General features: G+C 40.2%; 2 protein-coding genes across 3 annotated transcripts in view; one reads left to right on the top strand and one right to left on the bottom strand.

Annotated features, from left to right (window-relative positions):
• Window positions 1-23968, top strand: part of LOC126262292 (glycerophosphocholine phosphodiesterase GPCPD1-like) — a 271804-nt gene that overhangs the window by 150501 nt on the left and 97335 nt on the right. The gene's annotated exons all lie outside the window — the stretch shown is intronic.
• On the bottom strand, window positions 19435-20922 carry LOC126263304 (piggyBac transposable element-derived protein 3-like). The gene has a single exon (XM_049960392.1). The coding sequence runs from the start codon at window positions 20920-20922 to the stop codon at window positions 19435-19437; it is 1488 nt and encodes a 495-aa protein (XP_049816349.1).

Genomic DNA, 23968 nt, shown 5'->3' with positions numbered 1-23968 from the left:
GTACATTTGTGGAAACATTGTTCTTTTACGCATTTTTCAGTAAGGATTCCTTAACAATCATTTAAAGCTCACCGGCTCGGTGAGGCTTTGAAATTGGTGTAGTTATTGAGAAAGTTAAGTACGAATGTGAATTGTTACTATGCGCCGCACTGTGGGGCAAAGAGTAACACATACTGAGGTACAGTGTAACAGGCATTGTAAACTACATTCATATTGGCATAACTTGTATTGTTCAACTGCTTCAGAATACAAGCTACAATTTGATGTTAGACAAAATTAACATTTAAAATCTTTGAAAATAATTTCGCCAGATGAATTTCTTGCTCAAAACAAACAACAAGAAATTAATTCGACCATGGCATAACAGCTTGGAATATTTTAATAGAAACAATTGTTACACATTTTTTGACACGCGTAGTGGTCCCCCAATGGAGAAATGTTACTTCCTACTCACTATCATCATCTTTTCCCTAAGTACTTTACCAGTACAGTGATCTGAGTTCTTTCCAGGGAACCCTACTAAAACGAGCACCTGGTCTAATGGTTTTTTCATTGTCCTTTTTCTACGTTTAATATCTGCGTTGTCTTAGTAATCTAAAGGATCACACATTTTGTATTTCACTGTTCCAGGCAAGTCATGTTCTTCGGAAAACGGACTTCTCTTATTGGTTTTAGTTTTCTTTTCCTGCATCACCACTCACTGTCTTGAATAATCTTCAAACACTTTTTTTAACTGGTTTATCTGTTGTAATGCAACTTATTCCCCTCTTTCTGTTTCTTTGGTTGCTCTCTCTTTCATCAGCTTTAGGGAAACTTCGAAAAATATCAGGAAGAATCAAATCTTGGCATGGTGCATCCTCCTCACTTGGTGTGTTACGTAGAAAGTTCTTCCTGTGACTCACTTTGACCCTCCTCACTGTCAGGGCCTCCTAGAACTTGGGTTGCACAGTTTACTCGACATGGGGCACTTTTCGCAATGCAGTGTGATACGATAGTATACGACTATAGCCATAATATTCAGAATTAATGTAATTCTTCATGAGTGTAAATAACAGAGAGAATATTAGTCTATGATAAAAATTTACTTCACATATCTCAAAACATATTTTTTTCGCTACACACCAAATGCAAACTTTAATCACTTCCAAAGTACGCTGGCCAAAAGTGGTAACAATAATGACAATTGTAAAAAGATAAAAGACATGATAACTTACACACAAATCGAAATGTTACACTGTGCACCGTGTTATACTGTTCACCCACCACCCCCACCACCCCTCTCTTTCCCACTACCGCAAGATAAATGAATTGAATTCTGGCAATGCAACCGCATAAATTCTATTTCTTTTTTTTCTAATATTTTGGTGCCGTTTACCTTTCGGCCATCTTCAGCGAACCGAGCGATTGAATCTACAGTAATCGTCCCGTTTCTTTAAACTATTGATACACAAGCGCCAGAGAGATTGATCGGCAGCGAAGAACTTGCGTAAATTGATTCTGTGGCTACGCGATCCATCTTTGCTGGGATATCGCTGCATCATTATTAGCTGCACTGCAGCGACATGTTTGCGAGTTTCTTAAGGAGGTGGATATAGTTATCTGGATTCAAAAACTACAAGGTTCAAAATTCGTCCAAAACGAAATTCTTCGTTCCTTTAATTTTATGAAGTCAAGATTTTCAACACAAAATATTTATTTGTTGCCAAGTTACAGATGAACATATTCGCAGTGTGTTATCATATGTTGATGTGCGTGTGACATTTGAACATTCCACGCCCGCTTCATCCGTTAGTTCCTACCTGTTAATTCTGGATTGTCAATTTTACTTTGGCACGTACTTCTCATACTTCTGTGTTATAGAATGCACGACAATAGTGACCTCATACTTTTTAGGAATAGTTCAGTCATTCAATAGTTCGCCTTAGTACTGTTTGTTGGTTGAATTGTGTTGTGTCATTGAGTGTGCTGAATGCTTCCTGTAACTGCTTCAGTGCTTCTTTTGAGGTGTTTCTTTTTGATTCAGAAATGGGAAAGCCCAAAGCATCGTATAAAGCGAAAAAGGAAACAGACACAGAAATTTACTGGAAATGTTAATGATCGTAACCACACACTAATTTTTAAGATGAGAAAATTGAAAACTTATTTTTGTCCTGTGGAATCTACAAGAAATAAAACAAATGTTATTTGTATTGCGGATTTAATTTTTAAGGAAATAAAAGCGTGTATGGATACATTAACTCAGAATGCTAATAAGTCATTCCAGTCCAAAATTTGGAAGTTGTGTCCAAGAAGAAGCACAGTGCAAATAGCGACATTTAATGTTGTGATTACTTTCAGTGATGGAATGGATGGCAGATTAAAAGTTACTGAAAGACATGCAGAAAAATAAAGACATGCAGAGAAGAAAATCTTAACAAAAAAAGGGGGCAGAGTGGTCCACCAAGAAGCGAAGGAAAGTAGGAAAGAAATTGAAACTACAAAATAAAGCAAGGAAGGACTAAGAGGAAGTAGTATGTTATTCACCTGGACACTCTTAGCTCGCAAAGTTATCCTAGAGTACACTAAAGCATTTTTCAATCTTCTAAGCTGATTTTCTCAGTTCGCATATCTACAAAATAGTTTTTCTCGTAACTTTTTGTCTAATGCTCGAGTCACATTATAATTTTCAGAGGATACTCTACTTGTGGTGGCCTACAACATACACTAGAACTTTTGTTGAGGGCCTAAAACCATTCGAGTTCTAGATTTTTAATGGGTCTAAAATTGGTAGAAACCTTGCTGAGGAACTCAGTTTATTATAAAACAGTTTCCACAAAGAGTGACTTGATGACTTTAGTACATGATTTACTTGTGTGTTATAGCTATAAATTTTAATTTGAATAAATACATAATGTTTATTAGTTGTTGAGTTATCAAGGAAACCATGAAAATCAATGTCGTTGCAAACTACAGTTCAATTCTTTTATCTCGGCGGTTCGCGCATGCCTGCCCAGACGCGGGAGATTGCTGCGTTGCCAGTTGTACGCGCCAAGAGAAGCAGCGCCATAGTATAGTTCGCAAACTTACGTTTAGGGGGGAGCGCGCAGTTTATGAAGCAAAGCCACCACGGCCACATTAACCCTTTCGCTGCTACAGAGACGTGCTCCCCGCATTCCGCGATGTGCGCGATTTTGTCATCATTGTACTGCTCGCCTGTGCAGACACATGGTGTTTCGACTGCTTTGACACACTTTATCATTCGATTTCACAAAAACTATTTGGCCCAAAAATTTGATTTTTACACATCTTCTTGACTGATACCTTCCCCCCATAAATGACTTAATTTTGTTTCGATGTTCAACGCAGTTATCGTGCAGCATTAGATGTAGTAAACCATTGCACGAAATTTTGAAGAGTTTGCAGAGGTAAAAGTCCATAGCGTATACTTTCTGTATGGTCGATTTTAGTTGCCACTAGAAATTTCAAAAAATTACATTCAAACGAATAAAATTCATGAAGTAAGACACTTCGATATTGTTTTTAAATAAAGAAAATATTAAGCACCGAGCAAGGTTTGAACTCAGAACCTTTCGCTTTTTTAAAATAAAATCTCATTTTGTTCGCTTTTGTTCGTTGCATCTGCTCGGGGCGGACGTCGTTAGACATCCGTTTAAGTTCGTTGTTGATCGATTAGCTCAGCCTTTTTTTATTACAGAGGGGTGCTAACCCTCTGACCGAACATGCTGAGCTACCGTGCTGGCGACACCTTAATCATTACGCTAACACACCTCGTAATTCAATTACATATCCCGGAGGACTTTAAAATATCACGCAAAATACCGACAAACACTGTTGGTATGATTATGAATTACTCACGTTCCGTCGAAGTACAATAGGAAATAAACAATTACCGCTGTTCTTTATTGCGATAAAGTGGTTAGTGAGAGTGACACAAACACCTTTCCTTGCTATCGCCTGAATTAGGAGGCTTATTGCTTGTTTGGTTTAATTAATTAATAGAATATGAAGCAATTGGTATAAAGAATGCTTTTTCCAAACTTTCTATAAAAGAAAGTCTGCTATCAAGACATTGCTTTTGTTCAATTACTTTATTTATGACTGAACATTTCTAAAACTGAAGACAGTCGTCCGTGATCTGCACTGTAGTCGAGCTCTGGTAACGTCGTTCTCTGTTCATTGGCCGACTGTGTTTTGTGACGTCAGATGCGCAGAACGAACCTAAACTCGGCCGCCGTCTTAAATGACGCGCACTTTAGTAATCTAAGTGTCATCTTTTTCTTTGTAGCATGCTAAGTTCTATACACGACAAGCTGCATTCTTATATTGCTTGAGGCACAAGAAGACATTAGGGAAAATTTTCCGCGGTGCTAAAGAGAGGATATCGGGGACAGCACGAAAGCAGTCGAAAGGCTGATTACATGAAAAATATGAAATTTGCCATCGTGGATAGAGCTAGTCGGCCTCGCCGACTATATCGGCTACTTTTGGGGCCGCGAGGAGTTTATTGATTAGAGTAAATGCCGATTTACAGGCAAAGAGACCCCGACCTGCTGTGACAGCGACGGGACTGGGTGGTGGGCACCGCCACCGCAATCGTGACCCAAGCAGTCAGGCGGAGGAGGGTTGGGGGGGGGGAGGGGGGGGGGGGCAGTGCCGTCGCCTGGCGTCACCAAGTCACGCGAGGAGAACTTAAACGAGGCCGCATTTTAACCTGCTACTGTACCCTAACGCCCGGCAAAAGCCGCCGCATGATAAGTATGCACAAGTGGTCATCTGTGTTGTTTCGTGTACCTATTACCGGCAAACTGTGAAATCCGCATTTTATGGAATTCCAAGGGCACGTATACAGGATGTCCTAGAAGTCATTGCCTTATTACAAACACGCATAAGGCAGAAAATAGGAGACAGACACACATTTGTTACCTACAGTTGCAGATAACATATTCAAGTTTTTATGTACACACACACAATTAATAAATTTCGACGTGTGCTCCTTTCATGGCCTGAAGGATATCCAGGCGATATTCCAATTCCACCCATGTGATAGCCAATATCACTGTTCTACAAAAAAAACCTTTTTTTCTATTTCTGATAAAAAATATTGTGATCCTAGTTGTATTTTGAGTGCTGAATTGAAAACTGTTTTTGGTTTTTTTCTGTCAGGGATAGTTTATGAGTAATCGCAATTTTATTTCTCTTTTCAGTTCCTGATATAGTGCAGCAAACGTGAGGTGAAATTCGACAAACAAATGCACATCTTTATGATGTTATAAGTTCATCACATTAATGGAGGGTGGGATCTAACATATAACACAGTAACCTTTGTGTATACACATTAAAGCATTTATTTGACATGAGAAATTACAGAAAATTGACAAACAATGAGCCACTGCATTGTAATGCACATCACTTTTTTCTCTTGTATTGTGAATCTTTCTTCTCTCGAATGATATTCCAGCAATAATCTGCTAACATAGAAGGTACCCACTTCCCTTCATAGCGCCTTTCTATGGTAGAAATGTCCTTATGGAATCTTTCCCCATGTTCATCCGATACGTCACTACAACTCTCTGTGAAGTAGTCCAGATGAGAGTCCATCATATGTACCTTCAAAGACATATTGCACCCCAAATCCTGATATGCTTTGATCATATCCTTCACCATTTCTTTGTAGTTAGTAGCTCTTCTTCTTCCAAGGAAGTTTTCCGACACCATCTTGAAACAGTCCCATACGGATTTTTCTTTATCAATTAAACATGTTTCAAAATTTGCATCTTTCTGCAGCTCCCTGATTTGTGGGCCCACACATACATCTTCCTTTATTTTTGCAGCTGAAAGATGGGGGAATTTGGTAGCTAGATATGCAAACCCACAGCCTGTTGGATCCATGGCCTTCACGAATTGTTTCATCAGGCGAAGTTTGATGTGAAGTGGTGGAAGTAGTATATATTCCGGAGCTACCAGACGTTCACGTTGTACATTCTTTTCGCCAACTTTCCATCTTCGCCTAGGCCATTTCGTTTTCACGTAGTCAGAATTTCGGTCTCGACTATCTCACTCGCAAAGAAAGCAGGCATACTTTGTGTAGCCTTGTTGCATTCCCAGTACCATAGCAATTACCTTGAAATCTGCACATATTTTCCATTTGTGTTCATTGTATTTTAATGAATTTAGCTCCTTTGTACGAATTCGTAATTCTCTTTTGTCAAACTAGCGTAAGCTACTGGAACAGAGGGTATTTTATCTCCATTGTGGAGCAAAACACCCTTCAGACTTGTTTTCGGTGCATCTATGAAAAGTCTCCACTCCTGTGAAATATAAGTGAAGTTCATCACTTTCATCAGGCCAGCAACGTCTTTGCAGAATGTCAGTGCTTCGTCAGTTGAAAAATAAGAAATAAAGGCATGTTCTCTGTGCCTGAACACACTGATTTTAGTACTTTGGTGCAGTAGATTATACTCTTGTAATCTTGAACCAAGCAGCTGCGCCTTTTGTTTACTTAGTCCTAGATCACGTACTAAATCATTTAAATCTGCCTGTGTTAACAAATGTGGCGATGACTCACTTGTGCAGTGATATAAAGAATCATCATCTGTGATTTCTTCAGTACTACTTATTTCACTGTCACTCGGAATTTGACCTCGGGCTCTTGAAGGTACTGCAAGGTTGTCGGAATGCTGCACTGGCATTCTCGCTGAAGGCAGATCTGGGTAAACAATGTGCCTCTTCGACTTTTTGTTTGTAAAACCCTGAATTTTTGTTAGACAGAAATAACAATCAGTAACATGGTCCTTAGGCTCCCTCCACACCTTGGGAACAGCAAACAACGCCACATTCTCTTTACCTTTCCACCACTGAATTAGTTTGCGGTAACATGTAGCACAACAGAAATGTGGTGCCCATTCTTTATCTTGGTCTCCTACCTCTACTCCAAAGTAATGTTTGTATGCTTTCTTTATGACTGAAGAAATTTTCTTCCTATTTCTGGCAAAAGTGAACTTCCCACAGATGTAGCAAAAGTTGTCCGGCTTATATCAACATCCACGACGACGTGGCATTTGTGCAAATTTAAAAATACCACTCTGGTAATACACCTGTATTAAATTAATAGTAGGGAACTAGAGGAACGCTGATGTGTAAAAACAAGCAGCCGTTTTACCTTCAGCACCAGGCTCAATCAGTTTACACACAGGAACTAAAAGATTCAACAGTGCTCGGAAATATGACAGACAGTTACTTGTCAGCCAAAACACCCACTCGTTAAGACTGACACAAATTGCGGCTAACACCACTGTTGTAAACTCGATGCACCTGCCCCTAGGAGGCGTGAAGCTTTACTGCCGAGGCAGCGACCTGCTGTCGCCGTTCGAGTTAATGAGATGTTTCAGGTGGTCTTAATAACATAGGTGTGGCGGGGGATAACCTAATGATGTCTGATTCTTCCCACCTGCTGTTGCACAAGAAATTATCACGTTCTATCACTACTGGATACGGCAACATACCCGTATTTCTCTACAAGGTCTCTGTGTGTGCCTTAAATTGTGAATATACATATATATACATATTACATAAAAAGTATCCCTGACAACGATATTTTGTTTACATATTTGAATTTCCCATGGTAAAATGGTCTAGAAGCACAAACTTTAATATCAGAAATAGAACCCATGTCGAACAGTGTATTTCGTGAAGGCTGTGTGTTATGAAGTCAGTAATTCTGCGCCATAATGCTGGTGTTTGATAAACCTAGTCCTTCACATAATCCCGAAGGAAGAATCCAGGCCGCACGGAGTGGCCGTGCGGTTTGAGACGCCATGTCACGGATTGCGCAGCCCCTCACGCCGGAGATTCGAGTCCTCCCTCGGGCATGAGCGTATGTGTTGTTCTTAGCATAAGTTAGTTTAAGTAGTGTGTAAGTGTAGGGAGCGATGACCTTAGCAGTTTGGTCCCTTAGGAATTCACACACATTGAACATTTGAAGAACCCAGTTGTGTTACGACCGGTGATCGCGGAGGTCAGCTGGAGGGACCACGACGCCCGACCCATCTTCTCGGAAATTTTGTGTCCCAATAGGCACGAACATCTAACCCCCAATGAGATGGCGCACCATCTTGCTGGAAAATTATATCCGAAATGTCCTAAAGCTGTGGAACAGCAAATACAGCTACATATCAAGATAGGTATTGGGTGTGATTTTCGTTTCACTGAAGGTAAAAAAAAACCTCTGATTTTATTATGCACAAGACCATAAAGCATGTTCAGCTTAGGGCTGTCGCTGATGGTCTCAAACCCAGCGTTGAGATTCTCGGACGCCCAGATCCGAGCACTATGTCGGTTGACAACACCGTACAAATGAAATGTGGCCTCATCTGAGAAAAGGACACGTTTCAAATAGTTATCAACTTCCTCAATTTCAGCTAGCATGGTAGCACCAGAGTCATAACGAGCGCAGTAATCCGTTGGTTGGACGGACCACACGGTGTGAGCTATGTACGTAAGGAAAAGACGTTGTTTCTGTAGCGCAGTGCACTGATGTGAGGCTCTGCGGACTGACTTCTTGGGACTTCTCACCAAAACGTCTCTCACTGTCTGAACTGTCTGCGCAGTGGGTCCAGGCCTGCGTGTTCTAGGGAGATCACAGGCGCTACCTGCTTCCTTAAACTTCCCCAACACATCTTGATCCTTTTTTACGCCAATGGGGAATGTAACAAACAAAGTAACAGTAAGTATGTACACAAAAACTTGAATATGTCATCACAATTCAAGATAAAAAGTATTAGTCCATGTGCCATATTTGATGCTTTGTGAATGTTTATATTCAGGGAAAGACTTCTCTAACACCCTGTATGATAACAAAAATCATTAGGCAGTGTATGAAGTGCATATTATTTAATACTTTGCCTAAGCATGTAATTCAATGCCGATTATGTTCAAGGCGATGTAGGAAAGAAAGATAATTTAAATATTTTGACGGTTAGAAGATACACAGACATCATTGTTGTAACAATTTCAGTGCACTTGGGTTGGAGTTCAATTATATCAAACCATTTGTGTTTTTATTATCTGTGCTGTTGTAATCTATAATTTCTAAATGTAGTATAAGATGCTTATTATATTATATGTAATGCAAAACATGTAGAATATCTGGTTCGATATAAGAGAGGCTCTAACGGACCTAATCGTGCCAGTTTAATTAAATAAATGTATCAGCATGATAATCATTTTGCTAACGAGAGAAAATGACACTTGTGTAAAAACAAATTATATTATTTTAATTTACTAAAGTTGTACAAACCCCTTTCCATGCTGTATAATGTTAGAGATTGTAGACTTTTGTCTCTTTACTGTTCTACGCTGACATATAAAATCTTAAGAACATTTTAAAGTTCAAAAATTACAAAAAAACTGCTTTAAAAATGGAAACATTTCGAACTATGAATGAAACTTCGTAACACAGCTAGTTACCGAAGTAACACTAAAGCATATGTTACCTTCAAAACACCTCACATTTGCAAGGCCTGAATAACCCCATCCGCTGCATGTCAATCAACTCTTTTTTTTTTAGTAATTAGTATGACATGTTCAGAGGCAGTGACAATAGTGATTGAATTTATTTTCGTTTGGTTTTCTTTTCCTCTCCTCCTTGCTCTTCTTCAGTTTCTGTTTCTATTATGGTGGTGTTTCCCCTTTTAGTTTTATTGTTCATCAGATTTTCCGCAATGTATTGAAGGAATCCATTTTTTGTGCTCTTAGCCGTTTTTCTACAAGTGCAGCATTCGTATACTCACTGTATGATTCGGCAATGCTAAAAAAAAGTGTGGTACTCATGTTCTCAACACATCCTAAACTTACGGAAAACAATTAATTATTGCAATTGATATGCGCGTCCTAAGGACAATAAAATATTGTTGGAGTCGAGAATGGCCATATAAAAATCGACTGCCGCTCGCTCATACTTACATGAAATGGAGTCGCGAAAACCAAACGTATAAAATGTGGTACATCGAAGAAAACACTGCTTTCATGGTGTAAAACCAACTTTTACTAAATTTGCTTTTGTATAATTCAAAGCAAGGAGCTGTTAACAGCATATTAATACTCATTAGAAGTAAATAAAGCTAAATAGCCAATGTCAAATTTTTCTTCGTGAACTATGTTTCCACTCAGAAAGAAATTCGTAGTGGATGTTTCCAACACACAGTGGTTGTTCTCAGATTACAACTACTTGGCGTGGCCGTTCTTCACGTATGGAACAAGAGGCATACGATGTTAACAGGCAATAAAGCGCACTTTGCGTACAAAAGTAGTTTGAATGGACATATATATGGTATAGGGGCATAATCGGCTACAGCCCGCTTGAGGCCACGAAACTGGTGGCATGCCAGGCCGGGTCCTACGTGAAATCTCGCTGTAATCTTCAAGTTACGTAGCTTACAGTCCCAATCCGTGCTTTCAGCAAGTTTTAAGGATTGTGCGAAGGCAATCGTCTGCTTAGAGTTGAATTTGTTCCTAGATTTTTGTGTCTGCATATCAGAAAACTCATCACAAATTGACAGTAACGCTAGGTGACACTCTGACATAAGTGTAATTCCTGTCTAAGAGGTTACGTATCGCATTTTTATGAGGTCGCATTTTTATGAGGTACGATAAGTGTAAAGCGCGTATTGCCAGTGGCGTTTGCACTGAAAGCGAGATGTCTATTGACATTAATTTATGTTTACTCAATTTGTGCATAAGCTTCAAGAAGCATCAATCTTATTTAATATTTCAAATTTTCGTTAAAGAATACGAATTGTTTCAAACATTAATATCTGATGACTCTGATAGATTGTTCGTAAGCAGTGGAAATCATAGGGAAATATTTAAACACCTTCTGGATATGACACTTGACTATACTCGCTTTTCTGCGTCGTGTGCTTGTGGAAAAGAGGTGAAAGAAAACACTTGAAAAAGTATGTCACTTTGGGAAATATTTTCCCAAACCAATACACTAAAATAAAGAACAACTAACAATAAATTGTACAAAACACTGGATGAAAGTTACTTATACGTCCAAAATAAATGTACATTTCTCTGCAGTTGTGTCTATTTTCCTTAGTAGATTTTCATCCTCAATGTTTGTTTCTCTGTACCAAATAAAGGTTGATTTTTATAGCATCAAGCGCCAAAGCCGCACATTTTACGAAATCTGGAAGATAAAACAAGTAATCTCGTTGAAGATAAGTTGCGTTTTAAATAATATTGCTGAAGAGTGTTTCTACAAGGGCATGCTGAAAAGTAATGCCTCCAAATTTTTATATAAATACTCTTAATGTTTTCTAAATAAAACAAACGTTATTAACATTCTTCATATTTACTCTTCATATTTAAATATTTGCTGCCCTCTGCCGCTAGAGGGCTCCGAATTGTAGCGTGTGACATGGCGGTGTGTAACGTAACTGTCAGTGCGTGAGAAACAGCTTGCTGGAATCGAGTTTCTAACAGCAGAAAACTTCATCCATACATGGATGAACAGTGGTTGAACAGTGCCAGACCATACACGAGCGCTACGACCTCATTAACAATCTGACGTCTTGTGTTCACTATCATCGATTATCCTCCATACAGTCCATATTTGTCCCCATCCGATTTTTATCTGTTCCCGAAACCTGAAGAATACCTTCGAGAACTTTACTCAGATGGTGATGGAGCGGTGCAAGTAGCGGTGAGGTTGAGGCTCCGTCAACAAAGTCAAACATTCTACTGGGACAATATCAACAAACTGGTCTGCTGTTGGCAGAAATTTGTTCGTCTTCAGGATGACTATGTTGGGAAATAAATACTTAGACGTGAAGAATAAGAATGTAGAATATTAATAAAGTTCGTTTTATTTAAAAAGCTTTAAAAGCTTTCACATAAAAATTTCGGGGGCATTACCTTACAGCATGCCCTCATAGTTGCTACTATCCTATCTCAATACCTCAACGGCCGCGATCTAATCTGAAAGAACTGCATAAAATATGACAGGTTATAAATTTGTACCAAACTTTCGCACACGAAACCGCACCGTGTACGGGCCAAACGAGATATACGGGTACTGCAATGAACTTGTGACGTTACACTAGTTCGCTTGCCTGTCGCACTTCGCGAACGCTCGGCTCGTCAATATTTAATTGTAAAGACACACTGTAAAGGTCTTAATTTTGTCATGTGCTACCAAGAATTTGCACGCCTTTAACCATGCAGTCAAGAATTATTAAACTCGCCTCTGAAATACTGTACTTTATTTCAAAAATATTTACGTTTCATGTTTACAAGTGGTGTATACGTCAACTAGAACAATTTAATGCCTGTATACACGACATATCTCTTTCTGAAAGAAATGTTCAAATCATTGTCACAGTTTTTTTATTTTCCATGAAACTTGTGGAAGCATGGTTTGATACACAAGGGCACTTTGCAGGACGAGCATATTTATTACGTTCACTTGTCTCGAGCTTTCGTAGAACACTTTCGACACGGTTTGTTTGTTTTCTGGTAACAGCCGATCATGATCTGTTACTGTGTTCTTCTTGGTTAGAATGGTTACTGGACGGTCTTTCTTTGTGTGGGATGTGAAGCCATCAATCAATTGTTTTGCGAGTTGTAATCAAAAGTTCAATTGATCTTCGTATCCTTCTTATTCTTTATTCATTTTGTACAATATAAAGCTGTTCACAATTGCCATGTCTAATAGGAAGCAGAGAATCCGGTGTCATCGCTTAGGAGATCTTACGGCAGTCTATTTAATAACTTTTTCTAGATTGATCTAAGTGATTTACGCCTCACATTACATTATTGTGTGTTGCTACAGCTTTTGGCAAATAATAATGCGCTCATCCTTATTCTTCCTAGAGAGGAGTGTAGCGTCTCTTGCAGCAATGAGGGAGACCTTTCCGGTTTTTTCTTACAGTGTCTGTAGAATGGATACCATTGTTCAACAGCATTTTCATTAGCTTCACAATGCTGAAGAAGTTGTCAAACGCTACCACACTGTCAGTATGTTTAAGGTCTTGAGTCAGGCTAATGACTCCACGCTCTCCCAGAGAATTTTCAGTAGATTCACCGTCTGCTTTTCCTGTGTAAATGTCAACCTTGTGACATAGCCTACCTTTGAGTCTCCTAAACACCACATTTTGCCTCCTCGTTTGACTGGCTTCAAAGGCATATACTGCTTGAGCAGTGTCTGTCCCTTTAAAGATATCATGCTTTCATCTACAACCTACACTTAACTGGCAGTGTACGGCTTACGAATTACTTTCTTCAAAAAGGTCATAAGGGGTTTATCATGGTGTGGATGCCCTCTTGGACCACTCAGCCTATTGTCATTTATGTGAATAGTTTTATACATCTTCTTGAAATATTTGCATGTCATACGCTTAGATACATAAAGATAAATCTAAAGTATATTATGAACTCTAATAGTACACTTCTCTGCCGGCCGGTGTGGCCGAGTGGTTCTAGGAGCTTCAGTCTGGATCCGCGCGACCGCTACGGTCGCAGGTTCGAATCCTGCCTCAGGCATGGATGTGTGTGATGTCCTTAGGTTAGTTAGGTTTAAGTAGTTCTAAGATCTAGGGGACTGATGACCTCAGATGTTTATTCCCATAGTGCTCAGAGCCATTTGAACCAAGTACACTTCTCTTGTCAAGATATTCAATCCAGCCTAGGTCTGTAACTCGTCTACAGATAAATGTGTGAAGTTGTTTGTCGCCTCACTTAGGGACTGACCAGATTTCCGTTTTTGTTTCAACTGCTCTGCACACAGATTTGTCTGCTGAACCACATGCTCAATCATCTCAGTGGTAATTAAAGAAAGTAAGTAGTCCGCCTCCGTACTGTTTTATCAATGGAGGATTGACAACTGCTTTTCCTTGTGTATTAATTTCAAGCATGTCGAAAACAGTAGTGTCACCTGACCATTCCTCTTCTGTCGACGGTTCTTCTGCACTTATGGTACCATCACTAGAAATCTCAACGTCCATAGCGCGGGAACTACGGAACCAAGCAAGTATCAGGGTCCTATGCAGTGTTTGAAACGAATTTATCTTGTGTAGCTTTTTCCCTTTCTGTTTTAAAATCTCCAGGATCGCTAGATACTGAAAATAGCAACTCCAGTGCTTCTTGTGGTGCGTGTTTCTTTGTATAGATGTGCTTCTTCGACGTTTTTACTACGAAAGGTAAAGAACGATCGTGAGACGAACAATAAATGACAAAAGTGATTTTTAAATTATATTTGTTACCGTTATTAAAGTTTACTTAACACAATGTGAAAACAGTCCTAGAAACTTCGTTTATCACACAATTAAGGTATGAGCTCATACGGAGCACAATATCGTATACTGGAGAAGCGAAGCAACGTGTTCGGACAACAGTAGTGATCCCACGACAACAGCAACTGATTGTTAACAATGTAAGGAAAAGATTGATTGCTACTTACCGTAAAGATGACACGTTAAGATTCAGACAGGCATAATCAGAAGCCACTTACAAGTTAGCTTCCGACCACAGCGTTCATCAGGAAAGGAAGAGAAACACACACACATTCATTCACGCAAGAAAGCGTACCTCACGCACGCATGACCGTCATCTCTGGTAGCTCGAACCAGCATGTATTCTGGCTTCCAACAGGTGAAGTGCGTCTGACAGCTTCAGCTTCAGTCGAAGACAGCATCTCAGGCTTATTGGTTATTAGGGCGAGTATAATACCCAGAGTTCTCCCTGGTCCTTGCAGGGATCTCGGTTTGAGAACATCTTTACCTTGCATAAAAGTCGCTCAGGTGGAACCGTTCTATCTTTCCAATAAAACTACACCAAGGCGATTGTTGCTTTGTTTACACACCGGAATGTGAAACTGAAAGCAATGTTCCGCATGGTCGTTGAATTCTGCGCCTTTCAGCACAGCTTTTACAGCGTGTGGATCACAACCCTACCTATTCCCTAAGTACACACATCAAAAAAAGTTTTGCATCACCCTGCTTCCCAGAACTCCTGAAGATAGACATTGACCGTGGATATTGTATCACAGACACAGTCATTTGGACTGTTCAGATATGTCACTAAGCCCGCCAAAAGATGTAAACAACGGTGCATGAGCAGTCTCTATTAGACAGAAGGGGGCCGACAGTCGATCAATTCCAGTCATTCCACCAGGAAGGAGCTACACGGCGCGTGTTGTCTGTAATTTATCCATGCCTAGACAGTCAATACCGCGGTTCGATCGCGTCCGCGTTGTTACTTTGTGCCAGGAAGGGCTCTCAACAAGGAAGTGTCCAGGTGTCTCGGAGTGAACCAAAGCGATGTTGTTCGGACATGCAGGAGATACAGAGAGACAGGAACTGTCGATGGCATGCCTCGCTCAGGCTACCCAAGGTCTACTACTGCCGTGGATGAACACTACCTACGGATTATGGTTCAGAGGAACCTTGACAAACCTTGACAGCAACGCCACCATATTGAATAATGCTTGTCGTGCACCCACAGGACGTCGTGTTACGACTCAAACTGTGCGCAATAGGCCACATGATGCGCAACTTAGATCCACACGTCCATGACGAGGTCCATCTTTGCAACCACGACACCATGCAGCGCGCTACAGATGGGCCCGCAACAAGCCGAATGGACCGCTAAGGATTGGTATCACTTTCTCTTCACCGATGAGTGTCGCATATGCCTTCAACCAGACAATAGTCGGGGGCGTGTTTGGAGGCAACCCTGTCAGGCTGAGCGCCTTACACACACTGTCCAGCGAGTGCAGCAAGGTGGAGGTTTCGTGATGTTTTGGGGTGGCATTATGTGGGGCCGACGTACGCCTCTTGTGGTCATGGAAGGCGCCGTAACGGCTGTACGGTACTTGAATGCCATCCTCCGACCGATAGTGCAATCACATCGACTGCATGTTGGCGAGGCATTCGACTTCATGGACGACAATTCGCGCCCCCATCCTGCACATCTTGTGAATGACTTCCTTCAGGATAACGCTCGACTAGAGTGGCCAGCATGTTCTCTAGACATAAACCCTATAGAACATGCCTGGGATTGATTGAATAGGGCTGTTTATGGACGACGTGGCCCACCAACCACTCTGAGGGATCTACGCCGAATCGCCCTTGAGGAATGGGAGAATCTGGACCAACAGTGCCTTGATGAAGTATGTCATGAAGAATACAGGCATGCATCAATGCAAGAGGACGTGCTACTGGATATTAGAGGTACGGGTGTGTACAGCAATCTGGACCACCACTTCTGAGGGTCTCGCTGTGTGGTGGTACAACATGCAATGTGTGGCTTTCATGAGCAATAAAAAGGGCGGAAATGATGTTTATGTTGATCTCTATTCCAGTTTTCTGTACAGGTTCCGGAACTCTCAGAACCGAGGTGATGCAAAACTTTTTTTGATGTGTGTATGATGTACAGCATTTGCTACGGTTATCGTCAGAGGAAAAATTGACAATCTAGCACATCGAAGACTTTGATGACAAGTCAGTAATGACACCTATAACCGCGTCCCCACTGTCTGTAATGCAGTGGAACCTGGTAATGCACGGAGTATACGAAAGCAGCGGCACTTAGCCCGTACTCGGCCTATAACGAGTCAGACACACGTTGTCGGCAGAATCAAGTGCTGCGATATGGACGATATATCGCGGCGCAGAGGAATTTCAAGACACAAAGATCCACTTTATGTGCCAAAGATACGACGCATCCGACCAACAAACAACCCCACGCGGTACGTCAATGTGTAGCAACACCTTGGTAACGACTCGATGCCAGCGTTGCGTCAGTCGGCGTGCACGCTGTCGCCGCCAGACAGCAAAATAAGTCGGCGCGAGACGCTACAAATAGGCAGCCTAATGGGCTACCAGCAATGAGGCTGCAGCCGCAGGAGAGTTTTATCCACGCGCCTTTGTGCCGGAATAGACCACTGTTTGTTGAATGGGGCTGACTGTCCACACGGACTGACTGCGTTCACGCAACGCAAAGGGCTCCATTGATTTTGAGTTTTTTGCACACTGCGGGCTAGTTGACGTAGGCCACACGTGCAGGAAACTAGCTGCATTTCTGTGATTTTTTTCTTTATTTGAAAGAATACGCCGCCATTTGACTGTATATTACTGCATATTTCTTCTGTACAATCTATGAGTAGATTTCGGCTTTCACGCCATTATCGAGTAAAATGTTTTTAGACCATTGACGTAGTTTTATCGTGTTTGTGCAGGGTGACAACAAAATTATATTAACGGACTAAGAACATTGTACTCGATAATGGCGTGAAAACCGAAATCTACATTGTACAGACGAAAAATACAGTAATACGCAGTCAAATGGTGGTGTATTCTTTCAAAAAATGCTGCATGGCTGTGGCTCACACCATCGAAAACCTTTTCTGATCTAAGAAATGTTCAAATGGCTCTGAGCACTATGGGACTTTACATCTGAGGTCATCAGTCCCCTAGAACTTAGAACTACTTAAACCTAACTAACCTAAGGACATCACAAACATCCATGCCCGAGGCAGGATTCGAACCTGCGACCGTAGCTGTTGCGCGGTTCCAGACTGAAGAGCCTAGAACCGCTCGGCCACATCGGCCGGCTTTTCTAATCTGTCTGAGGAGCGAGCAATATTGTGGAAAGTGGTCTGCCAGGAAGTGTTCAGAGTACTGAGACCATACATACACCTGAACCTCAATCCACAAAAAGTACGCTGAGACCACAATATAAGAACAAAAAACAGGATCCGTTTGGAGAAATAGCACAAGTGTTGAAAGGAGATTTGGCACAATCTGTGGCTGATGTGGTTCATGCGGATGAGACCTGTTTAGGAAACGGAAACAATAGGACAGACTTCCTCTTCAATTAAAAGTCATTGAGCTTTTACAGCCATACACAATACCCACATCTTCCTCTTCTCCATCTTCTCCAAGTGGCAGCACTTTCAGAGTTAATCAGCCTTCTGCACAACACTATCAAAGCAGTGTTAACAGTGCATCGAACAAGGCGAGACAGTCAGTGAATAACCTTTCGTCACAGTTTTGACTGGTGATTCTACGAGGGGCATTCAATAAGTAATGCAACCAATTTTTTCTCGGCCAATTTCGATTAAAAAATGCAGAGTTTGTTGTGGGACTTCAGAATGTGCGGACACTCTCATTCGAGGTGATCAGCAGATTACAATCAGACACCTTGCTACTCAACTGGAAGTCCGACAAGTTTGCCCATCCGAGAGGAGCTCAGAAGAATTCGTTGGACTGTTCTTCCTCATCTGCCCGGATCTCGCACCTTTCGGCTTCCATCTGTTTGACCCAATGAAGGATGCACTCAGTGGCAAGCTATACGTGAATAATGGGGAGGTTATCGATGCAACAAGACGTTGGCTCCGACGTCGACCAATAGAGCTGTACCATGTGAGCTTACAGGCTCTCCCAATAAGGTGGCGTAAGACCGTCGCATCGAAAGAAGATTTAGTTGAAAAATTGGGTTTTTGTAGCCAACAGAGTAGGGAATAAAATGGTGTATTGGAATACTGAATAAAAACAACCTGCTTTCAGAAAAAAAAAGTGTTGCATCACTTATTGAACACCCACTTAAATTTTCTGAATTATTTGAGCGGAAAGAATTTCAACATTGGCGAAAACTAATTAACCCTTAAATGCATGATTTTTTATTTCAAACTGTAAAAATTACCATGTTTAGTTTATAGTGCCTACATTTCGAAAAAAATATTGAAAAATTTTTTAAATTAAATTAACAAAGCACTATTGTTGAAAATCGCTTTGTAGCTGATCAGCTACATTTTGAGTTAACACCTTACGAGCCACAATAAATGTGCTTATTTTGCTCCCTCAATTTTGACCAAATCTCTCGTAATTTAATTGTTGATTATGATTAAATACTTTGTATAGGAAGGGAAAAATCCTAAAATAATAAATAGGACATTAATGTTGTAAATATTGAGCATTTATTGTATATTTTATACACTTTTATATATGAACAATAAGGTATCTAGTTCCAACAGGTTTGTACCCAAGCATGTGATAATCACTTTACATGAAAAGTTTGAAAACAGTTCTTTTGTTTGTGCAAACACAATGCAACTGCACATTTATTACACTGAACCCAGGAAAATCCCTTGCATCCTGGCATTTTGCACCTCTGTCTCACTTGCAAGTACGAAGGCAGGTGACCTACTTGATCCAGCCTTACATCTTGTGGAGGTACATGTGCTGTGGGCCCCTTTGTCTTCTTAGCTTGTATTTGGTTTTCGAGTTCATTACTTGGCCTTCCACGTTTTGCTGAAGTTTGACCTGAGCGACACAAACAGTGAGCAATTTCCATTCGAAATTCGGAGAGTTTCATAGTTCTCCTAATCCCTTTGGTTTCTGCTACTCTCCTATACAACAGCCAGGAATTGACTACTCACATGTCCAGGAGATGGTAAAACAATCTTATATACCATTTTCGACTTTTCACAAGAATTTTATGTCGACCCATTATGCTGTCAAGAAGGTCAACACCTCCCATATGTTTATTGTAGAGCTTAATTATTTGTGGACAAGGTATTGTTATTCTTGACTTTGTTTTTTTGTCATACCTCCCTGCTTCATGAATAGGCTGCTGTCCAGCAAGTGTAGAAAGCAACATCACACTCTTGTTATCTTTCCACACTACATTTGATATGTCGACACCATCCACTGTTGCGACGCGCTCTACTGATGCACCTCGTGCCATTTTCTTCAGCTCAGCTTCTGAAGGGAGCTTGCAGTCTGGCACTCTGTTTCTTCTGACTGTCCCAAGTGAGTAAATTCCTTGTTTATGTAACCATACAAGCAGTGGCAGACTTGTGTAATAATTGTCACAGTACAGTTTGTGGTTCATATTTCTTGGTAGTATCCTACTGAGGCGAACTACAACATTTGCACTTGCTCCCAAGTCTTCCTCCCCAGTCACTCTTTTTTCTGGTTCATTTTCATCTCCAGTGAAAATCTCAAATTCGTGGGCATAACCAGATATGCCACTAATAACAAATAATTTGTATCCATATTTATGAGGCTTGTTTGGCATGTATTGTTTCAAATAACTTCTAGCCTTTGTTGAACATATCTGTTCATCAACAGAAACACACTCCTCAACAGGTACTGTTTGAAACCGAGATCTCATCATTTCTATTATGGGTCTTATCTTGAAGAGTCTATCATGACCTTTTTCACCCCTGGGTATCATTGCACTGTTGTCATTGAAGTGAAGAAACTTACGTATTTGCTCATACTGATTCACTGTCATTGTTGTCTTGATCAGATGAGTACCAGTAACTTCTCCCCAGTAATCCCTCGTATTAGGTACATGAACTATTGATATTACGAGACAGATGCCTATCAATTTTTTTATGTCATCACAGGATAAATCTATTGGTCTATCAGGATTACACTGCACACTGTATCTATGAGACTCTTCGACAATTAGATCAAACAATTTAGATGGAAATATATGTTTGAAGAATTGGTATGGAGTATTTACGTTTATTACTTCTTCTGGTAACGAAGTATTGCCATGAAATTTTGACTGCAGTTCGGGAATAATCAACTGTTTATCTTTCCAAACCACACTCCTGCTGTTTTTGGTAACATTTTTGCTGCTGCATGGCAGTTTCAGAGCATTATCAGACAACTGTGACGTCGATTCCTTCATTATAACATCAGATTGTCTTGTTCCAGAAACATCTTCAGTCCTAATTACTGGTACTTGACTTTCTTCGTCACTACTGTCACTATCACAATCAACAGATTCTGGAGCAACATATGTCTCATCTTGAATGGAATCGTCAGAGAAACACTCAAGATCGTCATCACTGCTTAGTGGAATCTCTAACCATTCCATAAACATTTCTTCTTGACTCTTTCGAGTCATTTTTACGTCAGCGCCTGAAATGCAGTAAATGAAAAATGTAGCTGATAAGCTACATACACAAAAACAGGCCTCATTTCAAATCTATCGCAAAGACACTCGAATTAACTGTTTACACCATATCTACTTACGTTTTCAAAATGAAAAAGTAATTTTCAAACCCAGAAATCAGTGCACAAACACCAAAAACACACCTCAACTTTCCGCCAAAACACACACTTGGCAGTATGTCCACACAGCTCACTGTCGAACTGCTTCAGCTCGTCCTGCCATCTATGATCGCTATGAAGAAATACTAGAAACTGCAGCGGAGTGTATACACTTAGCTACATAACGAATTTGATCGAAAATGTTTCTCCATATGGAATAAATCGAAGAAATGAGGTCTGTAGCTTATCAGCTACAGTATGCATTAAAGGGTTAAATTAATATTTCTGCTTAAACTGTCACAAAGAACCAAACAAAAATAAAGAAAAGTACTTTAAAGTTAACTGCGAGCTTTTCCTCTGCACAGGTACACTGCCTCATGGTTGTTTCCTTACAGAGATTCCGTCCCTGACCACGATGAAAAACATTTCAAATGAGTTATCCGACGTCCTGCAGTATTCGAAAAACTTGTCTGGGGTAGAGCGCTTGCCCGAAAAGGCAAAGGTTCTGAGTTCGAACCTCGGTCTGGCACACAGTTTGTATCCTCTCCACAGAAATATTTTTATTAGAAACCATGAACCATGAACCAAGTGTAACGTCCGCACAAAAATAATAATTAAATGAATTTTTTTTAAATATTGTAAGCTCTGAACAAAATTGGCTCCCATTTATAATCTGTGTGCACAAATGCATTCGAGCCAGGTGGCGCAGTGGTTAGACACTGGACTCGCATTCGGGAGGACGACGGTTCAATCCCGCGTCCGGCCATCCTGATTTAGGTTTTCCGTGATTTCCCTAAATCGCTCCAGGCAAATACCGGGATGGTTCCTTTCAAAGGGCACGGCCGACTTCCTTCCCTGTCCTTCCCTAATCCGATGAGACCGATGACCTCACTGTCTGGTCTCCTTCCCCAACACAACCAACCACAAATGCATTCACATTTAATGTTCCCACAAAATTCTTTTCTCATTTAATGTTAAGTTCGAAACAGAAAAATTCCTAAACACCAAAATAATAAAAAAATTAGTAACCTGGTAAATTTTATGAGGACAGCAGCGCTGCCCTTCGGCCCTGTATTCTGAATAAAAAAGCAAAAATTCTTACCTCAATAAAAACTGCAAATATATCTGCTCTTACATAATAATTTTCGACACAGCTTCGTGCAATGCTGGCGTATATTTTTTTCTGATTCTTGGAAGGAATGATCATGCATTGGAAATATTCTTTAAATTGAAATGAATGCTTTTCTTTAAAAAAGTTACTTTATATTATAAAAATTATTATTGGGGCATTTTTTTAAAGAAATTAATGACAGTTAATATACATTACTAGATATGCGCAAGGCTGCTTCTTTACCTTCTACAACAATACTCATCCTCCAGAGTCCTGACCAGAGTACACTGCCGACACGCGCACGCACGCGCCGACTACTGTCGACTCACGCAGACTACTGCTTACTAGCACAGACAGACTAAAGCCGACAGACTACTACTCGCGACAAGCAACAACTAACTACATACTACTCTCTGGTCAGAGACTCTGTCATGCCTCGCCCATCGCCGGCAACGCATACGTCTTACATAACCCTCCACTGGGGGGGCAAAAATTTGGCTGCGATGGTGAGTCAATTGGACTTGCCATGAGCACCAAATTTTTCTTAATTAACTAAGTTAACAATCACAAAATATATACATATATATAAGTGCAGAACATGAAATAAAATATAGTACACATGCACTGAGTACAGAACATATCAGGCAATGACAAAATGTATACACAATGAGTACAAATCATATTAACAAATGACAAAAGTGCACACGCACTGTAGTTCAGAACATATCAGCAAATCACAAAATGTATACGGAATGAGTACAAATCATATTAACAAATGACATAAAGTGCACACCCACTGTAAAACCATTTTTACAACAAATAAACATATCAAGGAGTGAAATAAAGTGCACACACACTGTAGAAGTCTTTAGCATTTTTACATAACATATCATGGAGTGAAATAAAGTGCACACGCACTGTATAAGTCTTTAAGCATATTTAGGACAACTGATCTTGTTAACAAATGAAATGAAGTGCACACGCACTGTATATGTCTTTATCATTTTACAATAATTTAAACGCATTGTATAAGTGTTTACCATTTTACAAGAACTAGGAAAGGAATGGGAAGGATTCCGTCATGGTTGTAGCACTTTAGGTTGCACGCAGCTGCACTGAAAGTCCATATCTTTCTACAGAAGCACAACACGAAGTGAGACAATCTAAAGTTCTTTTCCTTGAAGTATTAATCAGTGTAGCCAAGACACTGAAATGTCGTAGTAATATTCCATGTTATCATTTTGGTAGTACATTAGGTACACCAAACAGTGGGATCATAATAACATCTCCATCGCTCAAGGTGGTGGACAGCATCTCGTGTCAACACCACGTTCTTGTAAGGTACACCAACGTAGAATTAGTGCAAAAACCAAATATAGTGCTCCATGATCATGAGGATAGACAGGACAAACGGATATTGCAGTAATTTCTGGTAATTAGGTCAGAAGGTGAAGGACATTAAGTCACATACTAGTCTTCATTGAGAATTACACTAGTCTAACAACTGATTTGAGTAATTGGTGGCACTCATCGCCCAGTTACTGAACATTTCTGTACCATGTATGAAGTATTACAGAATAATGTTCATAAGTAATCTGATTTCAGAGAACATTGGCACTCATTGACCAGTTACAAACCATCAGAAGTCATCATTCAAAACAGGAGCTAATGAATGGCATAGTATTAATATAATTCACTTAGTTATAGTAATCATTGGCACTCATTGTCCAGTTACAAAACATATAGCAAGTATTGAATAGTACAAAACATTTTTCATCATTCAAGTGAC

This window comes from Schistocerca nitens, chromosome 6, assembly GCF_023898315.1.
Source record: "Schistocerca nitens isolate TAMUIC-IGC-003100 chromosome 6, iqSchNite1.1, whole genome shotgun sequence".
Classification (NCBI taxonomy): Eukaryota; Metazoa; Arthropoda; class Insecta; order Orthoptera; family Acrididae; genus Schistocerca; species Schistocerca nitens.
The sequence above is the reverse complement of the archived record's forward strand: the minus strand, read 5'-3'. Positions and strand labels throughout refer to the sequence as shown.